At 40.2% G+C, this 27,699-nt stretch overlaps 1 protein-coding gene across 3 annotated transcripts in view; it reads right to left on the bottom strand.

The window, feature by feature from the left end:
• EIF2AK4 (eukaryotic translation initiation factor 2 alpha kinase 4) overlaps window positions 1–27,699 on the bottom strand; it is a 96,793-nt gene that overhangs the window by 67,326 nt on the left and 1,768 nt on the right. For all 3 annotated transcript variants that reach the window (XM_058541210.1, XM_058541207.1, XM_058541208.1), the window contains exons 2-6: window positions 15,209–15,321; window positions 11,404–11,506; window positions 6,307–6,459; window positions 3,648–3,719; window positions 2,345–2,493 (exon numbers count right to left, since the gene is read on the bottom strand). In XM_058541210.1, the coding sequence (XP_058397193.1) occupies window positions 2,345–2,493; window positions 3,648–3,719; window positions 6,307–6,459; window positions 11,404–11,506; window positions 15,209–15,321 (590 nt within the window). The remainder of the gene's footprint in view (window positions 1–2,344; window positions 2,494–3,647; window positions 3,720–6,306; window positions 6,460–11,403; window positions 11,507–15,208; window positions 15,322–27,699) is intronic.

The following is a 27,699-nucleotide window of genomic DNA, read 5'->3' as shown; positions in this document are numbered from 1 at the left end:
CAGGACTCAGAACAGTGTCTGGCATTTAGAAAGTGCTCATCAAGTATCAGTTGAATGAACAAATGAACATGGTTCTAGATTTTACTGCACTTAGTCACAGTCAATTCAAATACTGCCTGCTAACAATATTGATGATGAGGTCATCTCTACCAACTCTACTAAATGTATCTACTAACTGAAAGAATAAAACAGAACACTTTGCTTATTTCCTTTGACTTTCCAACCCATAAAGACCAATAAACAGCAAGGAAGAAAAAAAATCAAAAGAGTATACCCTGATGTACTTTGGCATGTCAAGGAATTTTTATTTCTGAACCAAAGAAGCATGTAAACTACACTTTAAGAAAGATTCATTCTTTCCTAGTCAGTAGCCAACATAGTGCCAGAGTTCCATGCAGGTATGTGTGACACCTTGGCAAACAACAGATGAAAACTATTTCTTTTCATTTGCTTCTTGGATGCTCATGGAATGTTGTCCTATTCAGATATACAAAAGACACTCTACAAGCACTACATAAAAAGTTGTTCTATATATGTCAGAGGAAGAGAGAATTTCCTGTTCTTTCTTCAATAAACTTGCTAATAGTCTTTGATCTCAAAAGCAAGTCTAATCTTGGATCCACTTTTACAGTTAGCCACAAAAATTGAAATTTTTAAACTTAAATTGTTTTATATACCCAAAAAGACTTATTCATAGCATTGATTTATTTCCGCTGTTTCTAACACAATAGGAATCTGTCAAACATTTCCTGGTGAAATGCTCTGACAACTTCAAACTATGTTGCCTACTGGAAGCCCAGTTGCAAAAAATAATCTAAATTGGTGTAAGGAGTTACAATTTTAAAATGGAATTGTTACCAGAAACAGTATTCAAAAAAACATTTAGTTCACCTTAGCAGCAGGTGGTTAAACATTAATATCAAAATGATTTCTGAGCTGATTTTTTTAAAAAGTAGATAATTAGGGAGAGAACTGAATGGTTCCTTCTTATCAACAAACTGCAACCAGAAAGTTTATATAAGTCTTTAGGTTGGTACCTAAAATGTTTTCATAGAAGCAAAGTGTTGGTTTTAAGTGCTGCTTAGATTCTCAGAAGAGATAGTTTAAACACATAATGAAGCTGAGTTATAATACCTAGACTGCTTAATCATCCACCCACTCATAAATGGATTCCTTTTTTTTTTTGAGGAAGATTAGCCCTGAGCTAACATCTGTTGCCAATCCTCCTCTTTTTGCTGAGGAAGATTGGCCCTGGGCCAACATCCATGGCCATCTTCCTCTGCCTTACGTGGGATGCCGCCATGGCTTGACAAGCGGTGTGCCAGTGTGCGCACGGGATCTGAACGTGTGAACCCTGGGCCACCGAAGTGGATCGCGTGCACCCAACCACCACGCCACCTGGCTGGCCCCGCTCATAAATGGCTTCTGCGCTAAAATTCCTTTCTGGTCTATAGGGTGTCACAGCAAATACGTAGGAAAGTCTCAATTCTTTAGCGGAAAAGGATGTGGAGGAAGAGGCAGGGTCTTTCATGTAACTCCTGGTGGCAGGAAACAACCCAGAAGCCCACATGCAATGACAGGAAGCCCAATGTCCTCAGTAGCAATAGGGAAGGGAACCCCGACAGCAAATGGCTCCTGTTCTCATGCAAAGGATCTTCTACACCTGTGCTCATTTTGGAGCATTCCCTACATCTGTGGTGGGACCTAGGGAGTTAGACACTGAGACACAGTGTGAAGTTTGACTCAGTGATGACTCAGAAGAAAATTTTCTAAATTGCTTACTGAATAGTTGGATCATTAAAAGTCACATCAAACTACATTGGAGACAAGATTGTGAAGGACTGTGAGGGAGAGAAAATTGTTATAGGCTGGTTTCATTAACCACAACACTGGTTTCATTAAAAATACTTGGGGGGGCTGGCCCGGTGGTGCAGCGGTTAAGTTCACATGCTCCCCTTCGGCGGCCTGGGGTTCACAGGTTCGGAACCTGGGTGCGCACCAATGCACCGCTTGTCAAGCCATGCTGTGGCAGTGTCCCATATAAAGTAGAGGAAGATGGGCACGGATCTTAGCCCAGGACCAATCTTCCTCAGCAAAAAGAGGAGGGCTGGCAACAGATGTTAGCTCAGGGCTAATCTTCCCCACACATACATACAAAAAATACGTGGAAAGTATTAAAACAAGTGAAGATTTTATTTTATATTGCTAACTAATACATTAAGATATATAGGCTTTGAAAAAGTTATTAAAACTATTATCTTAAAATTCCATCAAATTTTATTCTAAGTTGTTTTAATTTTGCTCCACCTTTTATCCTTCCAGATCAGAAATCTCAGGGACTTACTTAGACCTTCCAGAGGAGTTGGTCCGATGTTTGCCATTTCCCACAAAGTCGGGAGAGCCTCCATGTAGAATGGCAGCTGTTCTGAGTCCTCCTGGGTCTTTCCTAGAGGTATGATCTTGGTTTGACAAACTAGCAATTTCCAAACGTTCCTAGAAAAAAGAAAAGTAAAACTTACTTTAGATATAGGTCACAAATGGAAGACAACCATGGTACCTAATTATAAATTCAGTAGAGAGTACATACTTTATTTAAGCTGAATGCCTACAAGTGTAATAAAGTTGAACTCAACTTCTAAAAATTTAAGGTCCAAATATGTACTGGTTCAAGAACTGAAGGCCAAGTTACAGCTTCAAGAGAATGTGAATTTTACAAATGAAAATGCTAGAATCTTGGAAAATGCGTGAAAAGTTAGGGAGAAGAGCAAGAGATGAACAGAAGGAGGAGACATTCAAAGCAGAGTGGCTGTTGGGAAGGCAGATCAGACCTAAGACAGGAGAATTAGTGGAAACTAATATCACCTTACATTTGTATATGGCTCTGTACTCTCACAGAGGGCAGTACATTTATCTGTGGGAATAATTACAGGAGGCAGAAAAAAAGGCATCATCAGTCCCATCTTAAAGGATGAGGAAAATGAGTCATAGAAAGTGTCACCTGTCAAGGTCACAGAGCCAGGTAGTAAAAAAGCTGAAGCTTTAAGCTGGGTGCTGCTCACTTGTACATCTGTGCCTCCTCCCACCACACCTCCAAGTCTCCCTTAAGTTAAATGCCGTAATTATATAAATGACAATAAGCAAAATTTTCTCTGGATTTCTCCAAACATGTATCACTGGTGTTTTGACTGAGCTGGACTCAGGAAAAAGACTATCCTTTTTCACCACTGCCTTTTAAACTTGTTCTATTGAATCCTGCCTTTCCGTCACTGAATGAAATCTCAGGCAGATCCACACGGTTTCCATTCACTCTTCAGTATGAACAATTAGTTTTATTTCCCAAGTATTAAGAATGACAGTCTGGGTTAAGTATCAAAGCTTCCATCTCTTCTCTCCCTTGACTCATTTGATAAACTACTATAGTTACATAAGCCTAAGTCATCTACAGATAATATACAACTCAATTTTGCTACCAATTTGGGGAATCTAAAATAGACAATAAATGATACTTGGGGTATATTTTTAGTGCTTCAGTTTAAACTTTACTATTGATAGCAACATAGGAGGGGAAAATATCATCAACAGCAATAAAAAGATTTTATGTTTAACAAAACGTAAACTATTTTAGTATGGCAGAATTGACAGAGTACCTGCTTAGCCATTTCTTTCCTTTTTTGGATCTCTTCTTCCCTTCTCTGAATCTCATGAAGGATTTCACGTTGCTGAAATAAATTATATCACCATCAAATGCCAATCTCTGAAACCCGTACAACATATAAATTCTGAAATCACAAAAAGCCTTTGAATTTCACTAATTCAAGCCCTCCTTTCCTAAGAGACCCGAGTATATAGAACCTTAGTACAAACTGTAGTTTCATCAGTTTTATCAGAGTTCTTATGCAATAGGCATTCCCATTTAAACAGGTTTCAAGACTGCGTGGGTAGGGGCACTTACTGCCCACTCTTCATGTTTCCATGCCGAGGGACTTTCCCTACAGCAACACCATTGGCCTCACTTCTTCCCACACTTGACAGCCCCTCCTCTTTGACATTTTCCTGTCTGCAGAGAACATGCACTTGTGCCTGCTCTCTGCCACTGGGTGCAGGGCCCACTTGGTGGAGGTGGGCTGAGCTGTCCTCAGGCCTGGACCTGGGGTGGCAACGGCACAGGCACCACACCGACACGCCATGGACCTTCAGCCACATTCTCCCATCAGCTTTCTCAGTATCAAAAGTGGCATTTTGATCTCTAGCCATTTCACTTTTATCTATTGCTCAAATGGTTCTGAATTTAGGTAGGGAAAATAGTGTTTGTATATGAGTCCCCTAGAATTCCAGGTTGTAAATATCAAAACCATTAAGAGACTCACCAAAAACTATAACAGCAATAACACAAAATGTAAAAACATAGCCAAAGCTTATAGGTAGTTACAGCAGTACACAAAAATAAGATTGCTAGTTAAATATTTTTATCTTCTAATAAAAGTGTGCCCTTCTAGAAATAACAACAATAAGAAACTTTAAACTCTAAAATGATAACTAGGCTACGCAATTAAATAGGAGATAAGCAGTAGCAAAATGAATGGGACTCACAAAGAGACAGTGTTAACATATGCACAGGATGAGCAAAATAAAGCAGAAAAAAAAAACAACCTGGAACAAGAACCGAAGAAAAGCAGGAAAAACAAAATCCTAGAAGTAACTGTGAGAAACAGCAACAACTAAAGGAAGAAAACTAGAAAGCTCACTAACAGATAAAAACAAATGGAGAAACAATCCTGGATAGGAAGTCTGAATATTGTCAAGTTGTCAATTCTTTCTAAATGAATACATAAGTTTAGGGCAATTTTACTCAAAATCCCAGAGGGTTTATTTGTTTTGTTTTGATTTATCTGTAAGAATAAATGGGTGAGAATGGCTGAGGGAAAAAAAAAAGAATAATGGAAGATGAAAGGATGAGGGGCTTGAATTTTCAGATATTAAAACATTTATAAAGATATAATAACTCATGGGCCGGCCCCGTGGCTTAGCGGTTAAGTGCACGCGCTCCGCTGCTGGCGGCCCGGGTTCGGATCCCGGGCGCGCACCGACCACCGCTTGTCGGGCCATGCTGAGGCCGCGTCCCACATACAGCAACTAGAAGGATGTGCAACTACGACATACAACTATCCACTGGGGCTTTGGGGAAAAAAATAAATAAATAAAATTATTTAAAAAAAAAAGATATAATAACTCAAAGAGTGTGGTAGAGACTCAAGAAAAAACAGATGAATTGAACAAAATAGATAATTCACAAATAGAACTTAGTATATATTAGTTAAAATACACTTTAAAGGATTACAAATCACTTAAGAAAGAATGATTATTTAACAAATGTGTTAGGAAAATGGGAAAAAAAACAAACTTCGACTCTCATTTTTACAACCCACACCAAAATAAGTTCTAGATAAGTTGACTAAAAGACTAAACAGGAAACAAAAACCTAGGTTGAAAATCAAGAAGAAAATTTTGATGCATATATTATCTTTGATTAAATGATTTTAAAATAACACAGGAGAATACATCCTTATGGAAATAGATTAGAGAAAAAATACAAACAGTTAGTGAACACAAAGAAGTTCAATCTCCGGCTTTTGCTATCACTGGGGCATGAGATGCTTGGCCCAGAGAGGGAAGAAGGAAACAGCCTCTAAAACTGATTCCTGCACAGCTTTACAAGCACAGAAAGACCACAAGTTAAGCTGACTTCTTTTCTTTTAAAGACCTGGACTAGGGGTTCTAGGGGCAGCACTGATGTTTGTGGGGAGGGAACCACTAACAGAATTTCTCAGTTACTCTTCGGGCCTCCTCTCATGTGAATCCACACTTCTTGAACCAAATACTGAGCAAATGGCCGGCCTGGTGGCGTAGTGGTTAAGCTCCCATGCTCTGCTTCAGCAGCCCAGGGTTCGCAGGTTTGGATCCTGGGTGCAGAACTACACACTGCCCATCAAGCCATGCTGTGGCGGTGTCCCACATACAAAACAGAGGAAGACTGGCACAGATGTTAGCTCAGGGCAAATCTTTCTCACCAAAAAAAAAACAGAGGAGGATTGGTAACAGATGTTAGCTCAGGGCAGATCTTCCCCACCAAAAAAAAAAGAGGAGGATTGGCAACAGATGTTAGCTCAGGGTCAATCTTCCTCACCAAGAAAAAAAAAATACTGAGCAAAACTTAAATAAAGCTAACTGTGTAGGCAGAGAAAGAGTAAAAACCTACAGAAGCTCGCAGTCCTCTGGGCTGATGCCCCTTAGTGACAAGGGTCTTACCTCCTGCTCCTTTTTCCGCTCGGCCTCTAATAGCCTCTGCTGCTCCTCCTGAGCCCGTCTTTCCAGCATTTCTTCATGAAAAGACTTGGGAGGGGGCTTGTTATGCTCATTGAGAAATGACTGCACATGGTAAGCCAGTTCAAATATCATCACCTAAACATGCAGATGAAAATCAACCACAAATGGTCAAATAAGGGGAAGACAGGGCCCAAAGGACAGACTACAGAAAGACATGCAGGCAATCAGAGACCCACTTACAGTAGTGATATTCATTTTCACACGACAGATTCTGAATTAGGGATACGATGCAATCACAGCAGGGAAAAGCTTTTATAGGAATCACCTCATGTTGCCATCAAGACAAATCACTATCTAGATAAATAAAAAGCTTCCCTTTTCTTTTGTAGTCCTATTCAATTTATTGGCATTTTCTATATAATAAATCCAATAAAATATTTTTCTGTACAAATATATCTGATAAAATATTTAAGATTGCATAAAAGTAAAAACTACCTTCCCAACTAGAAAACCTGCCTAAATAATGACAGTTGTGCAGAGGATAACTGCCAACATGCGAGCTTTCATCTGTCCATTCTATTGGGGTACAGAGGCAACTACTTAAAGGCCTCACTATCTCCCCGCTAGTAATGGGCCAGTAGGAGGCGGATCGATACTTAGAAAGCACTTCATTTCCACTTAGGGAAGCATTCACAGATAGCACTAGAAAAAAAAAAGCCCCCCTCAGACATTCTTTATGTGAACATAGGAAGCGTCTTTCCTCTATCCCTAGGAGTCATAAATCATACCTGGGTTGCTAAATCAATAAAACAAGGGTTTCTGGGACTCTGCACTGACTGACTACCCCAACCCTAAAGAGGTCAAGAGTGCCAAGCTCGTTCTGCAGGTGAGGACCACCACTCTGAAGTTTCTCCTTCCTCAATTACAATGAAGCAGCTTAACAATTCTTATTTCTAGGGGGCCTACCAGTGAGGTAAACAGTAACAGAAGTCACTGTACACAAGAATATCAAGTTAGTTCACTTGGTGTTTACCTTTCTCTCGAGGAGTAAATACAAAGAAACCACAGCTGCCGTTGGGGGAAGTTAATGCATTTTTATTACACCAGAAGCTGTGGCGTTCACTGGATATACCGCAAGTCACAGTTGAGAAACACTAGTCTAGAGACTAAGAGGTAAGTTCATCCAAGAAAACCTCTTTTAAGGAAAGCTGGAAAAGTAGTGGTTTCCATTACATCAAACAGAAGCCACTTTCACACCAGAAAGTAGCCAGGAGCCAAACAATGGAGGATTTTTCTTTTGCCAGTGTATTTAATTTACTAGCATTTTCTGTACAAACAAATCTGATAAAATATATGAGACTGGATGCAAATAAGAACTGGCTCTTGTCCCTCTCTCCCCTGTATCTACATGGCCCATTGTCTTGCTTCTCTCAGGCCTCAGCTCAAATGTCCCTTATCAGAGGCCTTTCCTGACCTTACTTACAACAGCCACTCCACCATCACCTCGCCATACACATCTGCATCAGTCAGGGCTCTCCAGAAAACAGAGCCAATAGATGTGTGTGTATATGCAAATATAGAGAGAGAGACAGAGAGAGGTAGATATTGATTGACTGACTGACTGATTTTAAGGAACTGGGCCACGAGATTATAGAGGCTGGCAAGTCCAAAACCTGCAGGGTAGGCAGGCAGGCTGGAGACCCAGGGAAGAGGTCATGTTGTAATTCCAGTCCAAAGGCTGTCTCCTGGCAATTCTCTCTTCTATCAGGGAGACCAGTCTTTTTCTACTAAAGCCTTCAACTGCTTGGATGAGACCCACCCACATTACAGAGGGTAATTTGCTTAACTCAAAGTCTACTGATTTAAATGTTAATCTCATCTAAAAAATACCTTCATAGAACCATCTAGAATAATGTGTGGCCAAATAACAGAGTACTGTAGCTTAGCCAAGCTGACACACAAAATTAACCATCACAACATTTATCAGAACAGCTAAAATTAAAAAGTGACAACATCAAATGCTGACAAGGATGTGGAGAAACTGATCACTCACCTATTGCTTATAAGAAGGTAAAGTGGTACAGCCAATCTGGAAAAGTTTGGCAATTTCTTACAAACCGAACATGTAACTACCATACACCCACAACTGCACTCCTGGGCACTTATCCAGAGAAATTAAAATTTATTTTCACACATAAACCTGTACATGAACATTTAAAGCAGCTTTACTATTAATAGCCAAAATCTGGAAACCATCCAGATCTTTCACCTGGTGGATGGCTAAACAATGGTACATCTATACCATGGAACATTACTCAGCAATAAAAAGTAACAACTATTGATAAATGCAACAATCTGGATGAGTCTCCAGAGAATTATGCTGAGTGGAAAAAAAAGCCAATCCCAAAGGTTACATACTGTATGATTCTACTTACAAAACATCCTTGAAATGAGAAAACTATAGAAATGGAGAACAGATTAGTGCTTGCCAGGTGTCAAGGAGAGGGTCGGGGAGCAAGGGGGTGGCTATAAAAGGGCAACGTTAGGGATCCTCATGGTGATGGAACTAATCTGTATCTTGACTGTATCAATGTCAGTACCCTGATTATGATAGTATGCTATTGTTTTGTAAAATGTTACCATTGGGACAAACTGGGTAAAGAGTACATGGGATCTCTCTGTATTATTTCTTACAACTGCGTGTGAATTTACAATTATCTCAAAATAAAAAGTGTTATTTAAAATAAAGCCAAAAAAAAAAATAAAAAAGGGTGGCAACGAAAGCAAAAATAAACAAGTGCGACTACAACAAATTAAAAAGCTTCTTCACGGCAAAGGAAACCATCCATAAAATGAAAAGGCAACCTACAGAATGGGAAAAAAATCTGCAAATCATATATCTGATAAGGGGCTAATATCCAAAACATATAAGGAACTCATACAACTCAATAGTAAAAAACCAAACAACCTAATTAAAAAATGCACAGAGGAACACAACAGACATTTTTCCAAAGACGACATACAGATGGCCAACAGGTACGTGAAAAGGTGCTCAACATCACTCATCACCAGGGAAATGCGAATCAAAACCACAATGAGATATCACCTCACACCTGTTAAAATGGCTGTCATTAAAAAGACAAGAGATAGCAAGTGTTGGCAAAGATGTGGAGAAAAAGGAACCCCTGTGCACTGTTGCTGGGACTGTAAATTGGTGCAGCCACTAGAGAAAACAGTATGGAGGTTCCTCAAACAATTAAAAATAGAACTACCATATGGTCCAGCAATCCCATTTCTGAGTATACATCCAAAGGAAATGAAAACAGTATCTTGAAGAGATATCTGCACTCCCATGTTACTGCATTATTCACAACAGTCACAAGTTATGGAAACAATCTAAACGTCCATCAACGGATGAATGAATAAAGAATATGTGGTATATGTACACAATGGAATACTATTCAACCACGAGAAAGGACATCCTGCTGTTTCCAACAACATGGATAAACCTAAAGGGCATTATGCTAAGTGAAATAAATCAGACTGAGAAAGACAAATACTGTATGTTCTCACTTATATGTAGAATCTAAAAAGGCTAAACTCATAGAAACAGAGACTAGAATGGTGGTTACCAGGGCCTGGGGGGTGGGAGAAACAGGGAGATAGTGGTCAAAGGGTACGAACTTTCAGCTGTAAGATGAATAAGCTCTGGGAATCTAATGTATCCCATTGTGATTATAGTTAATAATACTGTACTGTGAAAAATAAAGCAAAAAATTTTCAAAAAAAAATCACAAATCATGAATTCAAGAAACCAAGAATATCAAGCATCTTGTAGCTGAATTTTCAATATAACTCCATACTATTTTTCAGTTAGACATCAGAGTCCCCTTACACTAGAAAGAACTCTGGAATAATTCCCAAGGCCTAGTTTTTTGTCCAGGCTATTCTACAATCACATTCTGTACCTCAACAATCACTGAAGTTCTTAGAAATGCCAACTTAGGTGGGCAAAATTTTTATAGCCAAAAAGTACCTCCCGGATCACACTGTGTCTCACTGTTTTATAGAATGCAAGTGAAAACGTATCCAGTCTCTTTACTAGAGGTCCAGAATAGACACGGAGGCCTAGGGTTAGTCCTTACTTAACTCTTCTCAGTTTTTACAGGATGCGTTAGTTAAGCATAAGCTGCCCGGGCAAAAACAGAGTGATTTTACACCAAAGTGAGAAAAAGATGGATTACACTTCCATGGAATTTGTGGGGCCTAAGGAACATACAGTAATACTCTCTGCCCAGAGAGGGTTCTGCCACCCAAGGCGGAACTCATATAGACCCTGACGTGCAGAGGATTAAGAAAGAATTAGTACTGAACTAAGTATGAATGCTCAGGTAGAGAAGGGACATTGAAGGAGCAGAGTATGTTGCTAACTAGAAGGAAGGGAAACAATTAGTTCTTCTCGTGTGAAAAGGGGAGAGGTGGCAAAGCTTGGTCAGGAATCACTTGTCTGCAAACATTTTCCAACATAAAAGTTCAAGTCAAAATCAGGTCATGATGCCAGGTCCAAACTGTACAAAAAGTATGGCCAGGGTCACATGGACTGTTTTCAGAAAAATTCTTAAGCATCCATAGTATCATCGAAATACACTGTACAATTTGTCATTCATAAAACCTGTAAATTAAAGAAATACAAATAGCAGTGCTCCCCTTTATAGATACCAACAAGAAACAAGGGGCTGGCCCGGTGGTGTAGTGGCTGAGTTCACATATTCCACTTCAGCGGCCCGGGGTCTGCGGGTTCAGATCTCTGGCACTGACCTACGTACCGCTTACTAAGCCATGCTGTGGCAGGCGTTCCATATATAAAATAGAGGAAGACTGGCACAGATGTTAGCTCAGGGCCAATCTTCCTCAGCAAAAAATAAATAAATAAATAAGAAACAAAACATTCTAGTCAAAATTGGATTTGAGGTGCAATGGAAAAGCCTTTAAGCCAAAGAAAAGGCAGGAAGGCAAACAGTGGTGAACATGATGAGATCTTGACTATTCTCTTACAATTCCAGTTTAACATTATCTTACCTCCCCACAGTGTTTTTTGGCCACTTCTTCTAGGCGGGATTTTAACAAATTAACACTTTCATTTGACAGACCTTTGGCATTCTTTAACTCTATTTCAGGGACTCTGGAAAAGAAAAAAATAAAAAGGAGTTACTCCAGGAAGTACGGTCTGTTTGTGCTAACATTTGCTAGCACTGGGCCTGGGGATTTCACACAGACCTCACTTGCGAACCTCTCCAGACCCCCAGCAACACTTCCTTTCATCTCAAAAGGATTTCAACTCTACCCCAGCAACGATGTTGACACAGTGCTTGACAGGGAGTCACCCGTAGCCTGTGGGGGAGAAGACAGCTGGCCAGTTGTCAGTGTGGGCTGTCGGGTACCCTGCTCCCCCAGGTGACCAGACTTACTGGGGCTCCGTCCCAGTATCTCCTCCACTCCTCTGTCTCTAATTTCAGCTTTACAATCTGATTAAAATTTCCCACATCAACTCCTATTTATCGCCTTTTAAAAAAATCACTCCAGCTGTGTGTCTGACTGCAGCCTAGTAACTTAACCGTGCACTCCCTTGTACGGTCATGCTCAAGCATGGAGTACAAGTGCTTCGTGTCCGTTCATGTGCACTAGCATAAAGTATGACAAGAATAACTAGGGAAGATGGAGCCACGGTCACCCAGCTAGTACTCCCATGACACTCTGTGTCCCAGTCACTGATTGTAAACAAGGTGGAAATGCTCACTCACTCACGTATAGATCTGGTGGTGCACACTCTGCAAACTGCCTATTCCAAGGACGCCTAACTCACACACCTCTTCATCCCTATAGAGCCCAACTCAGACGCAACACTTTCTACTCAAGGAAAGTACACAGCCAGCTCTCAGGTTCCCTTTTATTCCTAACTACTAAACACCCAATAACAATTCACTGAGCTTAAATAGGCTTTATTTAATTTTAATGAGATGATTCTCTACTTCCTACCAAGCATTTCTGAGTAATCCATGGTATTTTACCTTAGTAAAGCCTTTACTATTTACTTATCCACGCATTCTGTCAATGCTTTGTTACGATAGGTTGCTACAAACGTGATCTACTGGAACAGATGGAAATCTGAGAGAAAGTACTGAGTCTAGGTATGATCCATCTGCCACAGTGCAATATATCTGAATGACCAAATATATATTACTCATATATATTTGGTCTTCATCCACAGTTTCTGGCTCACAGCTCCCAAATGCCTTCGAATTTCCTAAGTGTTTAGTGATAAAGGTGTCTTTTGTTATGTTAATGAGGTAACTTTTGAAAAGCACCTAAGGATGGGGGCTGGTTGCCAACGGAGGCGACCATATAATTAGAGGGTTGGAACTTTCAGTCCCAACCCCTGACCTCCAGGGAGGGGTGAGGGACTGGAGGTTGAATCAACCACCAATGGCCAATGATTTAATCAATCCTGCCTACGTAATGAAGCCTCCATAAAAACCCAAAAGGAGAGAGTTCAGAGAGCTTCCGGGTTGGTGAACACATGGAATTTGGGGAGAATGGATCAGCTGGAGAGGGCATGGAAACTCTTCACCCGGTCCCCATACCCTGCCCTATGCATCTCTTCCATCTGGCTGTTCCTGAATTATATCCTTTTATAATAAACCAGTAATCTAGTAAGTAAAATGTTTCTCTGAGTTCTGCAAGCCGCTCTAGCAAATTAACTGAACCTGAGGAGGAGTTCCTGGGAACCTCTGATTTCACAGCCAGTTGGTCAGAAGTACAGGTGACAACCTAGGCTTGCAGCTGGTGTCTGAAGTGGGGGAGGGAGGGGTGCGGTCTTGTGGGACTGATCCTTAACCTGTGGAACTTGATGTTATCTCCAGGTAAATAGTGTCAGAATTGAGTTGAAGTCCTGGACACCCTACTGGTGTCTGAGAATTGTTTGTTGGTGTGGGGACCGCCCCCATGTTGGAAATTGGGTCTCAGAACACCCAAAAGACCATCTAAACCAAGATTCTCTCTCTCACAGTGGCATCAAGAATTATTTTGCAGAGAAGGGAAGTTTTCCTGTACCATGTCATCTCAAAGGATAGGACTGTTCCCCCAAGTCAAGCTTTACATAATTATTTTTTAAAAATTAAGCAGTCATTATATACCAGCATTAACAGATTGGTGAAAAATTCAATACTACTGCAACACTAATTACATTTTCTTTAAATTTTCCAATGTTCTCTTTATGCCTTTGCCACATAATTCATAATTTTATGTAGCTGATATAATGTTCACTTTTTAACTTTTTATAAGCATTTCCATGTTGTTTCTTAAATAATCATCCCATAATATTTTACCAAATGGACACACCAAGATTTACCTGAATAGTTCTCTAATGTAGTGGTTCTCAACCATGGGTGACTCTGGCCCCCAGGGAACATATGTCAATGTTAAAAGAGCAAAGAAGCTCCATGCCCCTTCCTACATTCCTTGCCTATGCACTTCTTCCATTTGGCTGTTCCTGAGTTGTATCCTTTATAATAAACTGGTAATAGGAAGTAAGTGCCCACTTGAGCTCTGTGAGTTGTTCTAGCAAATTATCAAACCTGAAGAGGGGGTTGTGGAACCCTGTGACTATACAGCCAGTCAATTAGAAGTATTGGGACTTGCAACTGGCATCTGAAGTCTCATGGGATTGAGCCCTTAATCTGTGGGGTCTGCAATAACTATGGATAGTTAGTGTCAGAACTGAATTTAATTGTTGGACACCCAGTTGGTATCAGAAAAGATATCACTTATTTGGTGTCAGGAAAGATAAAACCTCCAGAGGCACTGTCTTATTTTTCTTTCATAAATTTAATTACTCTTTAATCAATTCATTAATTAACTCTCTGCATACCTACTCTAGCTACTCTAGGCACAGTGTTTGGGGTAAAAGAGAGTCACTCACTTCAAGGAGCTTGTCTTGACCTATCTCTGTTTTCATACCCTCCACCACCTCTTAGGATAACAAATTCCATAAATTTACCACCCACAGTGTAAGTGCTTCCTTTTATTTGTCACCTTCTTCACTGGTTCCCTGCACAATAAGCTCAAACCACAGAACATCATCCAGACCAATCTGCCATTCCATGTGGAATGTCTGGAGAAAGATTACATAGAATATACGTGATACTTTGAAAAAAGAATACTTGAGTCGTGATGGTTAACACTTTTGCTCTGCCAGTGGTTTTCAACTAGATAACCTTTGGGAGGAAGTATCACCTTTGGGAGGAGTCTGGAAATATGTGGGGATTTTTGGTTGTCTCACTGACTGAGAACATTCCTGGTATTAGTGGGTAAGGGCCAGCGATGCGAAATGCCATGCAGTGAAGACTTGTTAGCAGTGCCCCCGAGAAGCACGGCAACTCTAAATCCTCCTTTATTCTGGGGAGTCAAAGTCCCATTGGGCCCAGAAGGCTACTCTAAGTCTTAATGTCAATCATACTCTAAAACTAAGCACACAAGGGCTTTAATAGTCACCACACCTTTATTCTTTTATTCTAGATTGTTCCTGTTCCTAGTTTATTAAGAATTAAACAAACAAAAGTCACCACGTCAGAGGAAGCAAACACTAGTCATGGAGCAAATATTAGTATCCGTAGTGACTATTCTACAACTATAAGCAGACTTAACACAAGACAGGCTTCATGAAAATGCCTATTGCTGACGTAGTTTTGATGAAATACGGGTAATAGGAAATGAAATTTTAAATGGAATGAGGGCTGGAAGGAGAAAATACCATGAATTTCAACCTATTTCTATGTTGTCAAAACAGAAGTGAAATCACACAAAAGCTATTTATAAACGTACTCACACATCTGGGTAGGTTGGTGGGCATTTAACCCTCAAATCCACCTTCACGTACACTTCCTCACCAGTCAGGCCCTGAGGGTACAGAACTAAATTGATTTCAGGGGGCTCTTTGACCTAAAAGAGAAAAAGAAAATCTTTTTTTTTTTTCTAAAGAGCTAGTCATTAATGATTCAGATAATGATCATCTTAGCTCAAAAGTTCCACTTTTTAAATATTACATGTAAGTATATTTTATATAGGTGTTTGATCATATTTTCCTAAAGCATGGTTTAAAAACAAAACCTGTGCCAGAGGGAGTGCATTTTCTTTTTCAAAGTTATCTAAAGAGCGAACCAAACGCTTCATGTACCTTCTATTCATTCAAATGTCACTGAGTGCCAACTCTGTGCGGTGCCGTCCTAGAGGCGGGAGCACAGGGGTAAATTTAGACAGACCCGAACCCACCCAGCTGATACAAACTAGAAGACGCACGAATACTTTCAAACATTGATGAGTGCCGTAAAGGAAGAAGGCAGAGTAATGGAACATAGTGGAGAGGGAGAGAAGGAAATTCAGACAGGTGGGTCAGGGAAGGCCTCCTGAGAAGACGATATTTCAACGGAGATTTGAATACTGAGATAACAAGTGAAAACCCTGACATGGAAATCTCATAGCTCTTCTAAAATTGTACGTGCTTTCAACCAACTGCTTTTCACCAAATAACTAAATACTCTATTGTTCTTTATTAAATATCCTTTTTCCAAAAAAGACTTGAGGCAGTTCATATTATCTATGTATCAGGAGAAAAGGGAGGCTGAGGGAAGAAACATTTACTCATATGATCCAGGCACTTCACCAACTCTGCAGGGTGGCTGCCATCTCCATCTCACAGACACAGCAGCTCAGGCTCAGAAAGTTTCAGTTTCTTGCCCACAGATATACAGTGATAAGGCTGGAATTGAAATCCAACTTTGACTTCCAAATCTGTGTCTTCTTCACCAGCTACTCCCTTGTTAGTGCCAATCCTGAGTTGTTATGACTCAGTCTTGACTGTCTCGGAATGTCCAGGCAGCCAAGGCAAAAAGAGAAATGTGACATTACTTCACATTTCACAGAAAAGAGAAAGCATAAAAATTCTTAGGGGCAACAAAGTACTTGGCAACACTAAATTCTAATAGAAATTTATAACATGAACCCTACATATGGTACCCTAAATTACATAGGAAACAAAGTTTTCATTAACTCTTTGTATAAAATATGTAAGCTCAGTTTTCACATGGCTTTATAATAACCCTTGATAAAAGCTGTGCTCCAAGAAAGCACAATTCTGTGAACATGGTCCTGGGAGGGTTAAACATCCCGTGATCCACGAGGCCTTTCATCCACTCATTCACTCATCACGCCTTGCCACCCACAATTATTGAGCGCTGCTTCTGTTAGTACACAGAGGTGAGAAAACAGACGTGGTTCCAGTCATCATGGAACTTCCGGTCTGGTGGGGGAAGACAAACAATAAATATGTAAGTACAAATTTAGAAAGTGCTGATGAAGAGATGATGTGATGCCCTTGAAGTGTGACAGAACAGGCCACTCCAAAATATGTCACTTTAGCATAAGGATTATTTTGAGCTGAAGGTACTTGAAAACAGCAGGTACAAGAAGGACACTCTGACCTCCTCTTTTCTTCCTGAAAGCAGGAGATAAAACTCCCACGCGAGGGGCTGGCCCCGTGGCTTAGTGGTTAAGTGCGTGCGCTCTGCTGCTGGCGGCCCGGGTTCGGATCCCGGGCCCGCACCTACACACCGCTTCTCCGGCCATGCTTAGGCGGCACGCCACGTACAGCAACTAGAAGGATGTGCAACTATGACATACAACTATCTACTGGGGCTTTGAGGAAAAAAAGGAGGACGACTGGCATGGATGTTAGCTCAGGGCTGATCTTCCTCACACACACACACACAAAAAAAACTCCCACATGAAAGATGCCCTCCTAAATCAGGAAGAAAGAAACATTCTTATCTCCAGAGACATGGAGTCAAGACCAAGAGAATTCTGTACAAACAGATCTTGTTAAAATAACTCTTATCTTCCTTTAGTCTCCTCATATATTTCACAGGCATACCTCGGAGATACTGTGGGTTCAGTTCCAGACTACCAAAATAAAGCAAGTATTACAATAAAGCAAGTCACACGAATTTTTTGGTTTCCTAGTGCATATAAAAGTTATGTTTACACTATACCATAGTCTATTATTTGTTCAATAGCATTATGTCTAAAAAGACAATGTAAATACCTTAATTAAAAAATACTTTATTGCTAAAAAATGCTAACCATCATCTGAGCCTTCAGTGAGTCATAATCTTTTTGCTGGTGGAGGCTCTTGCCTCGATATTGATGGCTGCTGACTGATCAGAGTAGTGGTTGCTGAAGGTTACGTTGGCTGTGGCAATTTCTTTTTTTTTTTGTGAGGACGATCAGCCCTGTGCTAACGTCTGCCAATCCTCCTCTTTTTTTGCTGAGGAAGACTGGCCCTGGGCTAACATCCGTGCCCATCTTCCTCCACTTTATATGGGACGGGGCCATGGCATGGCTTGCCAAGCGGTGCGTCGGTGCGTGCCCGGGATCCGAACCAGTGAACCCCGGGCCACCGCAGCGGAGCGCGCACACTTAACTGCTTGCGCCACCGGGCCGGACCCTGTGGCAATTTCTTAAAATAAGACAATGAAGTTTGCCGCATCAACTGACTGCCTTTCACGAACAATTTCTCTGTAGCATGAGATGCTGTTTGTTTTACCTACAGTAGAACTTCTTTCAAAATTGGAGTCCATCCTCTCAAACCCTGCTGCTGCTTTATCAACTAAGTTTATGTAACATTCTAAATCCTTTGTTGTCATTTCAACGATCTTCACAGCATCTTCACTAGGAGGAGATTCCATCTTGAGAAACCACTTTCTTTGCTCATCTATAACAAGCAACTCTTCAACCATTAAAGTTTTATCATGAGAATGCAGCAATTCAGTCACATCTTCAGGCTCCACTTCTAGTTCTAGTTCTCTTGCTATTTCCACCCACACTTGCAGTTACTTCCTCCACTGAAGTCTTGAACCCCTCAAAGTCACCCATGAGGGTTGGAATCAACTTCTTCCAAACTCCTGTTAATGTTGATCTTTTGACCTCTTCCCATGAATCATGAATGTTCTTAACGGCATCTAGAATGGTGAATCCTTTCCAGAAGGTTTTCAATTTACTTTGCCCAGATCCATCAGAGCAAGCACCATCTATAGCAGCTATAGCCTTACAAAATGTATTTCTTAAATAAGACTTACAAGTCTAAATTACTCCTTAATCCATGGACTGCATAATGGATTTTGTGTTAGCAGGCATGAAAACAACATGAATCTCATTGTACATCTCCATCAGAGCTCTTAGGTGACCAGGCACATTGTCAATGAGCAGTCATATTTTGAAAGGAATCTTTTTTTCTGAGCAAAGCTTCAACAGTGGGCTTAAAATATTCAGTAAACCACGTTGTAAACAGATGTGCTCTCATCCAGGCTTTGTTGTTCCATTTATACAGCATAGGCAGAAGAGATATAGCATAATTCTTTAGGGCCCTAGGACTTTCAAAATGGTAAATGAGCACTGGTTTCAACTTAATGTCACCAGCTGCATTAGCCCCCAACCAGAGAGTTGGCCTGTCCTTTGAAATTTTGAAGCGAGGCATTAACTTCTCCTCTCTAGCTATGAAAGTCCTGGATGGCATCTACTTCCAACATAAGGCTGTTTTATCTACATTGAAAATCTGTTGCTTAGCGTAGCCACTTCATTAATTATCTTAGCTAGGTCTTCTGGATAACTTGCTGCTTCACCTTGTACTTTTATGTTACGGGGATGGCTTCTTTCCTTAAACTTCATGAACCAACCTCTGCTAGCTTCAAACTTTTCTTCTGCAGCTTCCTCACCTCTCTCAGCCTTCATGGAATTGAAGAGAGTTAGGGCCTTGCTCTGGATTAAGCTTTGGCTTAAGGGAATGTTGTGGCTGGTTTGATCTTCTATCCAGACCACTAAAACTTTCTCCATATCAGCAATAGGCTGTTTTGCTTTCTTATCATTTGTGAGTTCACTGGAGTAAAACTTTTAATTTCCTTCGAGAACTTTTCCTTTGCATTCACAACTTGGCTAATTGTTGGGCACAACAGGCCTGGCTTTTGGCCTATCTTGGCTTTCCACATGCCTTCCTCACTAAGCTTAATCATCTCTAGCTTTTGCTTTGAAGTGATTTAAAGCGCGCGATTTAAACCTTCCTTTCACTTGAACACTTAGAGGCCATTGTAAGGTTATTAATTGGCCTAATCTCAATATTGTTGTGTCTCAGGGAATAGGAAGGCCTGAGAAGAGGGAGAGAGATGGAGGAATGGCCACTCGGTGGAGCAGTCAGAACACACACATTTATTCAGTTTGCTGTCTTTTATGGATGCGGTTCATGGCACCCCAAAACAACCACAATAGTAACATCAATGATCACAGATCACCATAAAAAATATAATAATAATGAAAAAGTTTGAAATATTGCAAGAATTACCAAAATGTGACACAGAGACATGAAGTGAGCAAATGCTGTTGGAAAAATGGTGCCGATAGACTTGCTCAACGTAGGGTTGCCACAAACATTCAAATTGTAAAAAAATGCAATATCTGTGAAGCACAATAAAGCAACGTGCAATAAAACAAGGTATGCCTGCTTTTCCACAATTGCCTCTCTTTGTTCAATCTACTATATAAACATATAGGCCTAGTCCCTTCTCTGCATCTTCATTTTCCTATGGGGCTTCCTATGTACATGTAAAAATCTGTATGCTTTTCTCCTGTTAATCTGTCTTATGCCAACTTAATTCTCAGACCCAGCCAGAGACTTTCGGAGGACAGAAGTGAAGTTTTGCCTCCCCTACACTCTACTTAGAGAATGATGGCGGTGGGTGTGAGGGAACATACTTGGACGTGGTCATCAGGGAACACCTATCTGAGGATGTTGCACTTCAGCTGAGACAAGCCAGGGACTGAGCATTCCAGACAAGGGAAGAGCATGTAAAGAGACTCAAGGTGAGTAAGAGATTGGTATATTCTAAAAACCAAAAGGAGGCCAGTGCGTCTGGACCATAGGAGGGAAGGGGGGGACCAGGTGAAGCAGGTGTGGCAGGTAAGGGCTGGACCTCGCAGGGCCTTATCAGCCAGGTAAAATATTTGCCAGGGTTTTAAGATGGGAATGATATGATGTAACATATATTTTAAAAGATTACTTTGGCTGCTGAGTAAATAATGAACAGGGAAGAGTAAGAGCAGAAGTGAAAATCTATTACAACAATTCAGCCTGTGTTGGTGGCAAAGGAGAGAGAAGAAGGTTGATATAAGATAAAGCTGACAAAGACAGTGGGCCTCGAGGGAGGAAAACAGAAGGAAAGTGTCTTGTCACACATGCTCGAGTAGGATGAGGTTGAGTAGGTTGAGTAGGATGAGGACAGAGAGCATCCACTGCTGGGTTAACACAGGGACTGCAGGTGACCTTGCCAAGAACAGGTTCCATGGGCACTGCACACAGATCCCAGTGTGATGAGGAGCGAATACTGGGTGAGGAAGAGGACACAGCAAGTCGAGACAACTCCTTCAAGGAGGTTTGGGTTTGGCATTAAGGGGGACAGAGAATGAGGCCACAGACAGAGGGAGATGTGAAATCAAGGGAGGATTTCTTTTGCTCTTTTTTAAAGACGGGAGATACTAGAGCATGTGAGGATGTTGATGGGAACGTTATGAAAGAGCGGAAAAGAGACAAAATCAGGATCTGAAGTAGCAACACCCTTCAGAGGGCAAAGGTGATGGATCCTGAGCACACAGAGATAGACTGGACTCTGATAAGAGAAGGAGCTCTTCTTATAGAGTAACAGGAGGACATAAGAAAAAAAAAGCCGGTAGAAGTGGGTTTCTTTGCAGGATCCTCAAAGGGGTAAGGATGAGTCTGAACCAACAGGGCTCCTGGCCTCCTGCTCCCCCTCCAACCAGGGCAGACCAACTGTTATCTGCTTTATATACTAGACAGAATTTAGCATAGGAAGCATTCAGCTGTTAAGAGCAGCTAAAATACTTAGTTGCTAAGAAGAAAAGGAGAGACTATTGCCTTAACCAGTCTCCTTAAATAGCCTCACTTTTGGCAAAACTTTTTATTATGGAAATTTTCAAACAAAAGCTGATAGTAATACAATGAACTCCATGTACCCGCCATACAGTTTCAACAACTACCAATTTATGGCGAATCTGGTGTATCTATATGTTGCCCCTACCCCAAACACCACGTTGGATTAGTCTGAAGTAAATCCTATCAACCTTGGCTGTGTTATTGTTCTTCATTTTCTAACAATGATCCAGTGAAGTAGGGAGGTTATATATCTCCATTTTAGAAATGTAAAAACTGAGAAAAAGGCTACTTAGACAGACTCAAACAAAATTTTACCAGTGCTTTCTGCACCAGATCAAATCTTTACAGGCTTTCTTGTCTCACAGGCCACAAATTTTGGTGAGACATTATGATCACCAACTTATAATTTTGTACTAATAATTTTGTCAAGAAAATACTTTTTTGCTCCTTCTTTACTGTATATATCACTTAAGAAAATACAGAATATTTTAATACCAAAAGTAGGAGTAAGTACAAAAATAGAGTAGAGCTCAGTCTTATCCTAAGAAGGGTCAATTTATCTTCCCCTAATATAGCTTCACTTATACATTATTCTGCCTTTCAATTGGCTGTTGACCAGCGCAAATTTTATTTCAGAACAACAAATGAGGATACTGCTCTAAATTCATATTGACTGATAGCTTAAAAGAAGCAAAAGAAATAAAAAGGTAAGAAAATAAGGACAAATACCATGCAGACGGTCTTCTTAAAGTAAAACACTCAAAACCTGACAAGCCCAACGCGAAAGAGGTAAGTCAGGATGTTAAGATGCAAGCACATCACCAAGGAGTAATGGCAGATCTGCCGTTTTTGAAGCAACAAAATTGGAGTAGCATTCTATAGTTGGAAAGAGCAAGAATCACGTAAATGTAAGAAGCAGAACTATAATTAATTACCAGCAAGCTGTATAAGTAGAAACCACAAATGCAAACCAAAGGATAGGTCTTTCTTGGGCCCAGTATGGAAATAAACTTGCAAGAGACAGACAACATATACCACATGAAGTGTGTTATCTCTGCGTATGTACGATAACACATCTGGTTTAACATCCCCTTTTGTCTTTATGTAGGAAATGAAGAGTGTATCTGAGAGTAACTAATGGTCTTGGGAAATGGTACAGGGAGGCCTTCACTTTATGCCCAGAGTCACTGGAACAGGAAGCAAGCTTCAGAAAACAGAGGCTGATGGGGGGCTACACATTTTGAAGATATCCTTTACTAAATGGAATGCTTCATAAAGCACAATGAATCCAGTCAAGGATTGCTGTCACGCCTCAGGGAGGGAGGCCTCTCCCAGAGAGTCCCTAGGACCAGCAGGGGAAACCTCGGTATGTAGAACACTGGGATCCTGCAAACACTCCTGGGCTGGACCAGCCATATACTATGCAAGTCTTGTGTTCAGTTATTCCTCAGCAGAGCAACAATAGCAGCAGTGTTAACAGTGGCGAGCCCAGATAATGCCAAAACAATTTTTAGGAAAGAGGAAAGAGTTTTGATGCAAAGTGAAGAGACTCCTGCATGCACAAAGGTTTCAGCTTTAAGAGATGCATGAGTGCAGTGATGGTGGCTTGGATGAAGAAACAAACCGAAGGTCACTATGGAATGACATACAACTAGACGAAAACCTAACAACTTATCCAGATCTGAGTACCAAGTGAAGCCAACCTAAAGAGCAGGACACTGAAGCTACCAGGTGACTGGCTACTTTTAAGTTTAACTGTACCAGAGTGATATTCCTCTCCATCGGGCATAGACTTTAGGGTATTTCTCAGCGGAGACTATTAATTGTTCCCCAATATCCACTCTCCCCTTATGTCTTAGCAATAGAAACCCTGATTTTCTAGCTGGATACATTTCCCAGACTCCTTTGCAGCTAAGTGTGGCCACTGGGTTAATTTCTGGCCAATAAAATGAAAGAACTAACATATGCAACTTCTTTATCCCTTTCTCCTTCCAGCTGGCTGGAATGCAGGTGTGATGGTTGGAGTTCAGACAGGCATTTTGGACCATGAAGGGCACATTAAGGATGGTGGAACAGCAATTTAGAAAAAGCCCTAGACTCCAGACTTTGACATGCAAAAAAATAAGCCTTGTTATTATATTAAGTTTTCTGTCATATGTAGCTAAACTTAATCCTAACCAACACAGGCCTACTGAAAAAAAATAAAAAGGACAGTCAGGGAACAGTGCTTTTAGAGATAAGAGCAGATATTTGCCAGGCTTTTCTCAAGCAAAGCAAGAGGCTTCCCAACATGTGAAGAGGCTTTTACACAAGGCATGTTAAGGATACCAAGCTCATATGAGGGCATTCAACGACTCCTGGAGCAGAACAGGCCTCCATTAAAAACGGTTTAACCACCAAGATGTACTGAGGAGTAGGGTGGGGCAGGGCATCCTTCATGCATTTAGAAGATAAATGGTCATTAGAATTCAGTGTTGATAAAATCTTTGACTTAACCTACACAAGGAAACAATGAATTCCTGCAACACCGCAGGCAAATAAACACAAAGTAAGGGGTAACCAAAAATTTTTGAGAGCACTAAAGGAGAGGAAAACACAACACAGAATGAATCAGCTACAAAATATACAAAGTCCTACACGAGAAAACAAATTTTGTTTTGAAGACTGAAAATGCAAGTGACATGAAAGCAGCATAAAAAGTAGTCATGGAGAGAAGGCCATATATGGCTACAATAAGATATGAGTTAAATCTGCTTCTTAATGGGATTATGAAGCTGGATACTCTCCTGAACTGCTATCAAATAGCCAAACAAATCCTTAAGCATATAGAAAGCAAAATAGCGATGTAAACTCAGTCCTAAAACATAAGAGAGGTAATGCTCATTTGGAATTCATGCAAAAAATAAATAAATAAATAAATAAATAAATAAATAAATAACATTAGCTCTTCAAGAAACAAAACCCAAGGATCTTAAAATACCCCAAAAGATTAGGAACATTGATCTAGGGGACCTTCTCCTCAGCACAGTGCACACCTGGAGGAGGCCCCAGCCAATGCTCTGAGAAAGCCCTGCTGTTCATTTCAGTCTGAATGCGCTGTTCTAGGGCACTTCCTAACACTCAGGCCCAAGAAAATAAAACAGGTTTAAGAATGTCTATTTCTGTTAAAAGTACAAGGGTGAAGGAGAAGACTATTAAAAACTGAGAATTTTATCAGCCATTTCACACAGCTGCAAATCTTTTGGTTCCAAGGCTGAATGAAGCATGAGGCTTAATGACAGCCCATGACTAAACGTCACTGGTTTACAAGAAAAGCAGCAGAGTGAGGATGAGGTTTGGGAAAAATTAATTAAAAATACTAACACAATTTTCTGTTGCACAACAACGTAAATACACTTAACACTACTGAACTGTATGTACTCTTAAAAATCTCAAGATGGTAAATTTTATGTTACGTGTTTTTTAACACAATTATATAAAAAAAAAGTTACACAATTCAAACCACTTTCAGGTGTTTGGTCTACAATTGTTACCTAGGATTCTGCTACCCATACCCTCCTCAAATTTTGATGGCAAGACTTGGTTCAACATGGCCTCTTGTTTCCCACCTGCTTCAGATCGCGTATTCTGTAACATGGGGAAGAAACTAGTCTGTGTGAAAATATAACAAATCTAGAAATAAAGTAACATGTGCAAGCTAGATAATCTGGGCAAGTCTTTGGTTTTAAGTCTGTGAAGATGTCAAAAACAAATGATGACAGTCAAAGCTCAGAAAATGGAAATTAGATAACGTTCCCTTATATTGTTTTTTTAAAAAATTCAATTTATTTAAACTAAAACCCCAAAACATTCGCCCGACGCCAACCCCACCTCAGCAACCACCAGTCTGTTCCCTATATCTATAAGCTTCCCTATATCTATAAGTTTTTTAAAGTTTTAATTTTTTTAGATTCCACATATAAGAAAGATTACATGGTATTTGTCTCTTACTTCATGTTAAATGCCTTAATCACTGATTTTCCCCTATAACTCCTTTCCTAAAAATGAATACTTGTAAAAATCACCAAGTTCATTTCATGTTCTGTTCTCAAGTATTTGCCTATTTGTCAAGCTGGTGAGAATTTTTAAACAATGCTAGATTCCTTAAAGTTTGATAACCTACAGCTCCATTTTAAACAAATATTAAAATATTCAGAATCTGAATTCTCCCCAAATTAAATACATGTAACGTTATTCCAATAAAAAGGCCAACCTAACTTTTTGAACCTGGCAAGTTGATTCTAAAGTTCATAGGGAAAAACTAAAGTAAAACTAGTCAGGAAAATTCTGTAAAGTAAATGATGACCACACTAAATACTAAGGCTTTTTATAAATCTCTAGTAATAAAGCAATGAGGCAGTAGTGCTTAAATAGACTAATGGGATAGAAGAGAGTCAGCAACAGATTCAAATACACTTGGGAATTATTTCATTCAATAAAAAATTTTGAGAGCTTTTTACCAGGCACTGGGGACATAGGTGTGAACAAATACGTGGACCTGTCATGAAGCCAGCACAGTCTCGTATAATGTAAAGGCGGCATTTCAAATTAGTAGTGGAAAACATTGAAAAAAATCATCTGTGTTAGTTCTTTTTTTTTTTTTTGTGAGGAAGATCAGCCCTGAGCTAACATCCATGCTGATCCTCCTCTTTTTGCTGAGGAAGACCGGCTCTGAGCTAACATCTATTGCCAATTCTCTTCCTTTTTTTTCCCCAAAGCCCCAGTAGATAGTTGTATGTCATAGCTGCACATCCTTCTAGTTGCTGTATGTGGGACGTGGCCTCAGCATGGCCAGAGAAGCGGTGCGTCAGTGCGTGCCCGGGATCCGAACCCGGGCCGCCAGTATCGGAGTGCGTGGACCTACCCGCTAAGCCAGGGGGCCGGCCCCATCCGTGTTAGTTCTAACTGGCTGGTTCAGGGTACGAGACAGCGGCCTAGATTCATACTTAGACGGAGCTAAGAACATAAAAAAAAAAAGCTAGTTCTATATTTATTTGATGAAAGTTTAAAAACAAAGTCATGAAAGAATTAAAAGAAAACTTCAAAGAATTCATTTTTTGGTAACACTGGAGTAAGGAGGTCTTTTCTAGGGGAAAAAACCCACAAGGACCATAAAACAAAAAAATAGGTCATCATGACTACATTACAGTTGTTTTGTGTGTGTGTGTATGTGAGGAAGATTAGCCCTGAGCTAACATCCGGTGCCAATCCTCCTCTTTTTGCTGAGAAAGATTGGCCCTGAGCTAACATCCATGCCCATCGTCTTCTACTTTATATGTGGGATGCTGCCAGAGCATGGTTTGATAAGCGGTGTGTAGGTCCGCGCCTGGGATCTGAACCTGTGAACCCTGGGCCGCCGAAGCGAAGCACGCGAACTTAACCACAGGCCAGCCCCTGACTACATTAAAGTTTTTTAAAACTACATAAATATCAAAATGCACATGGTTAATTAGGGAAAAATATTTGCAACATATGACCCCCAAATGCTAATTTTCTTAACATATAAATAGCTATGACAAATGAATAAAAAATAGGCAATACAGTAGAAAAAATGAACCAAAGAACATGAACAGTTCACACAAAAAGAAAAATTCATGACAAACGAAGGTGGTCTACATAATTTATAACTAGAGAAATAAAAATGTTTCCTTTACCAGCAATGATGAAAAAGTTTGACGTCTACAATGTTGGTGAAGAGGTAGGAAAACAAGTATTCATACACTACTGGCGGGCCCAAAGACAGAAGCACTCTTTTGGGAGGTAAGTTTGCAATAGCTATCAAATTATAAATGAGCAGACCCTTTGCTGACATGGAAAATTAGCCAAGATAATTAACTTAATAATAAATGTATAACTCTAGAGTAAATTATATTTTAAACTAGTGGTGTCCAAGCTTTTTTAGTACGTAAAATAATTTTTAGCATTCATTTCCTAAATATTTTATTTATAAATGATATACATATGCTACTAAACTAAAATCTGCATTATAACACATCTCCCAAAAACAAGTTTAAAAAACTTCAGAAGTTTAAAAAAACCCGAAGTTTATTTGGGTCAACAAATTCTGACCTGAATTTATTGGCAGCAAATTTGGCCTGAACTACATGAGGCTATTAATAGTCTTTATTTATCCGGGCAGAGCGAATTTCTTGGTTGTGTTTGATTTTGGATGCTGTCCCCACTGCTCAGCCCCTCCACTGAGGGAGGTGTTAAGTAAAGCATGGAATACACACACAGGAATGTGAATAAACACTTTTGAATTCTGAAATCCATCAGGCCTCAAGAGT

This window comes from Diceros bicornis, chromosome 5, assembly GCF_020826845.1.
Source record: "Diceros bicornis minor isolate mBicDic1 chromosome 5, mDicBic1.mat.cur, whole genome shotgun sequence".
Lineage (NCBI taxonomy): Eukaryota > Metazoa > Chordata > Mammalia > Perissodactyla > Rhinocerotidae > Diceros > Diceros bicornis.
This window is presented reverse-complemented; position numbering and strand designations above follow the sequence as displayed.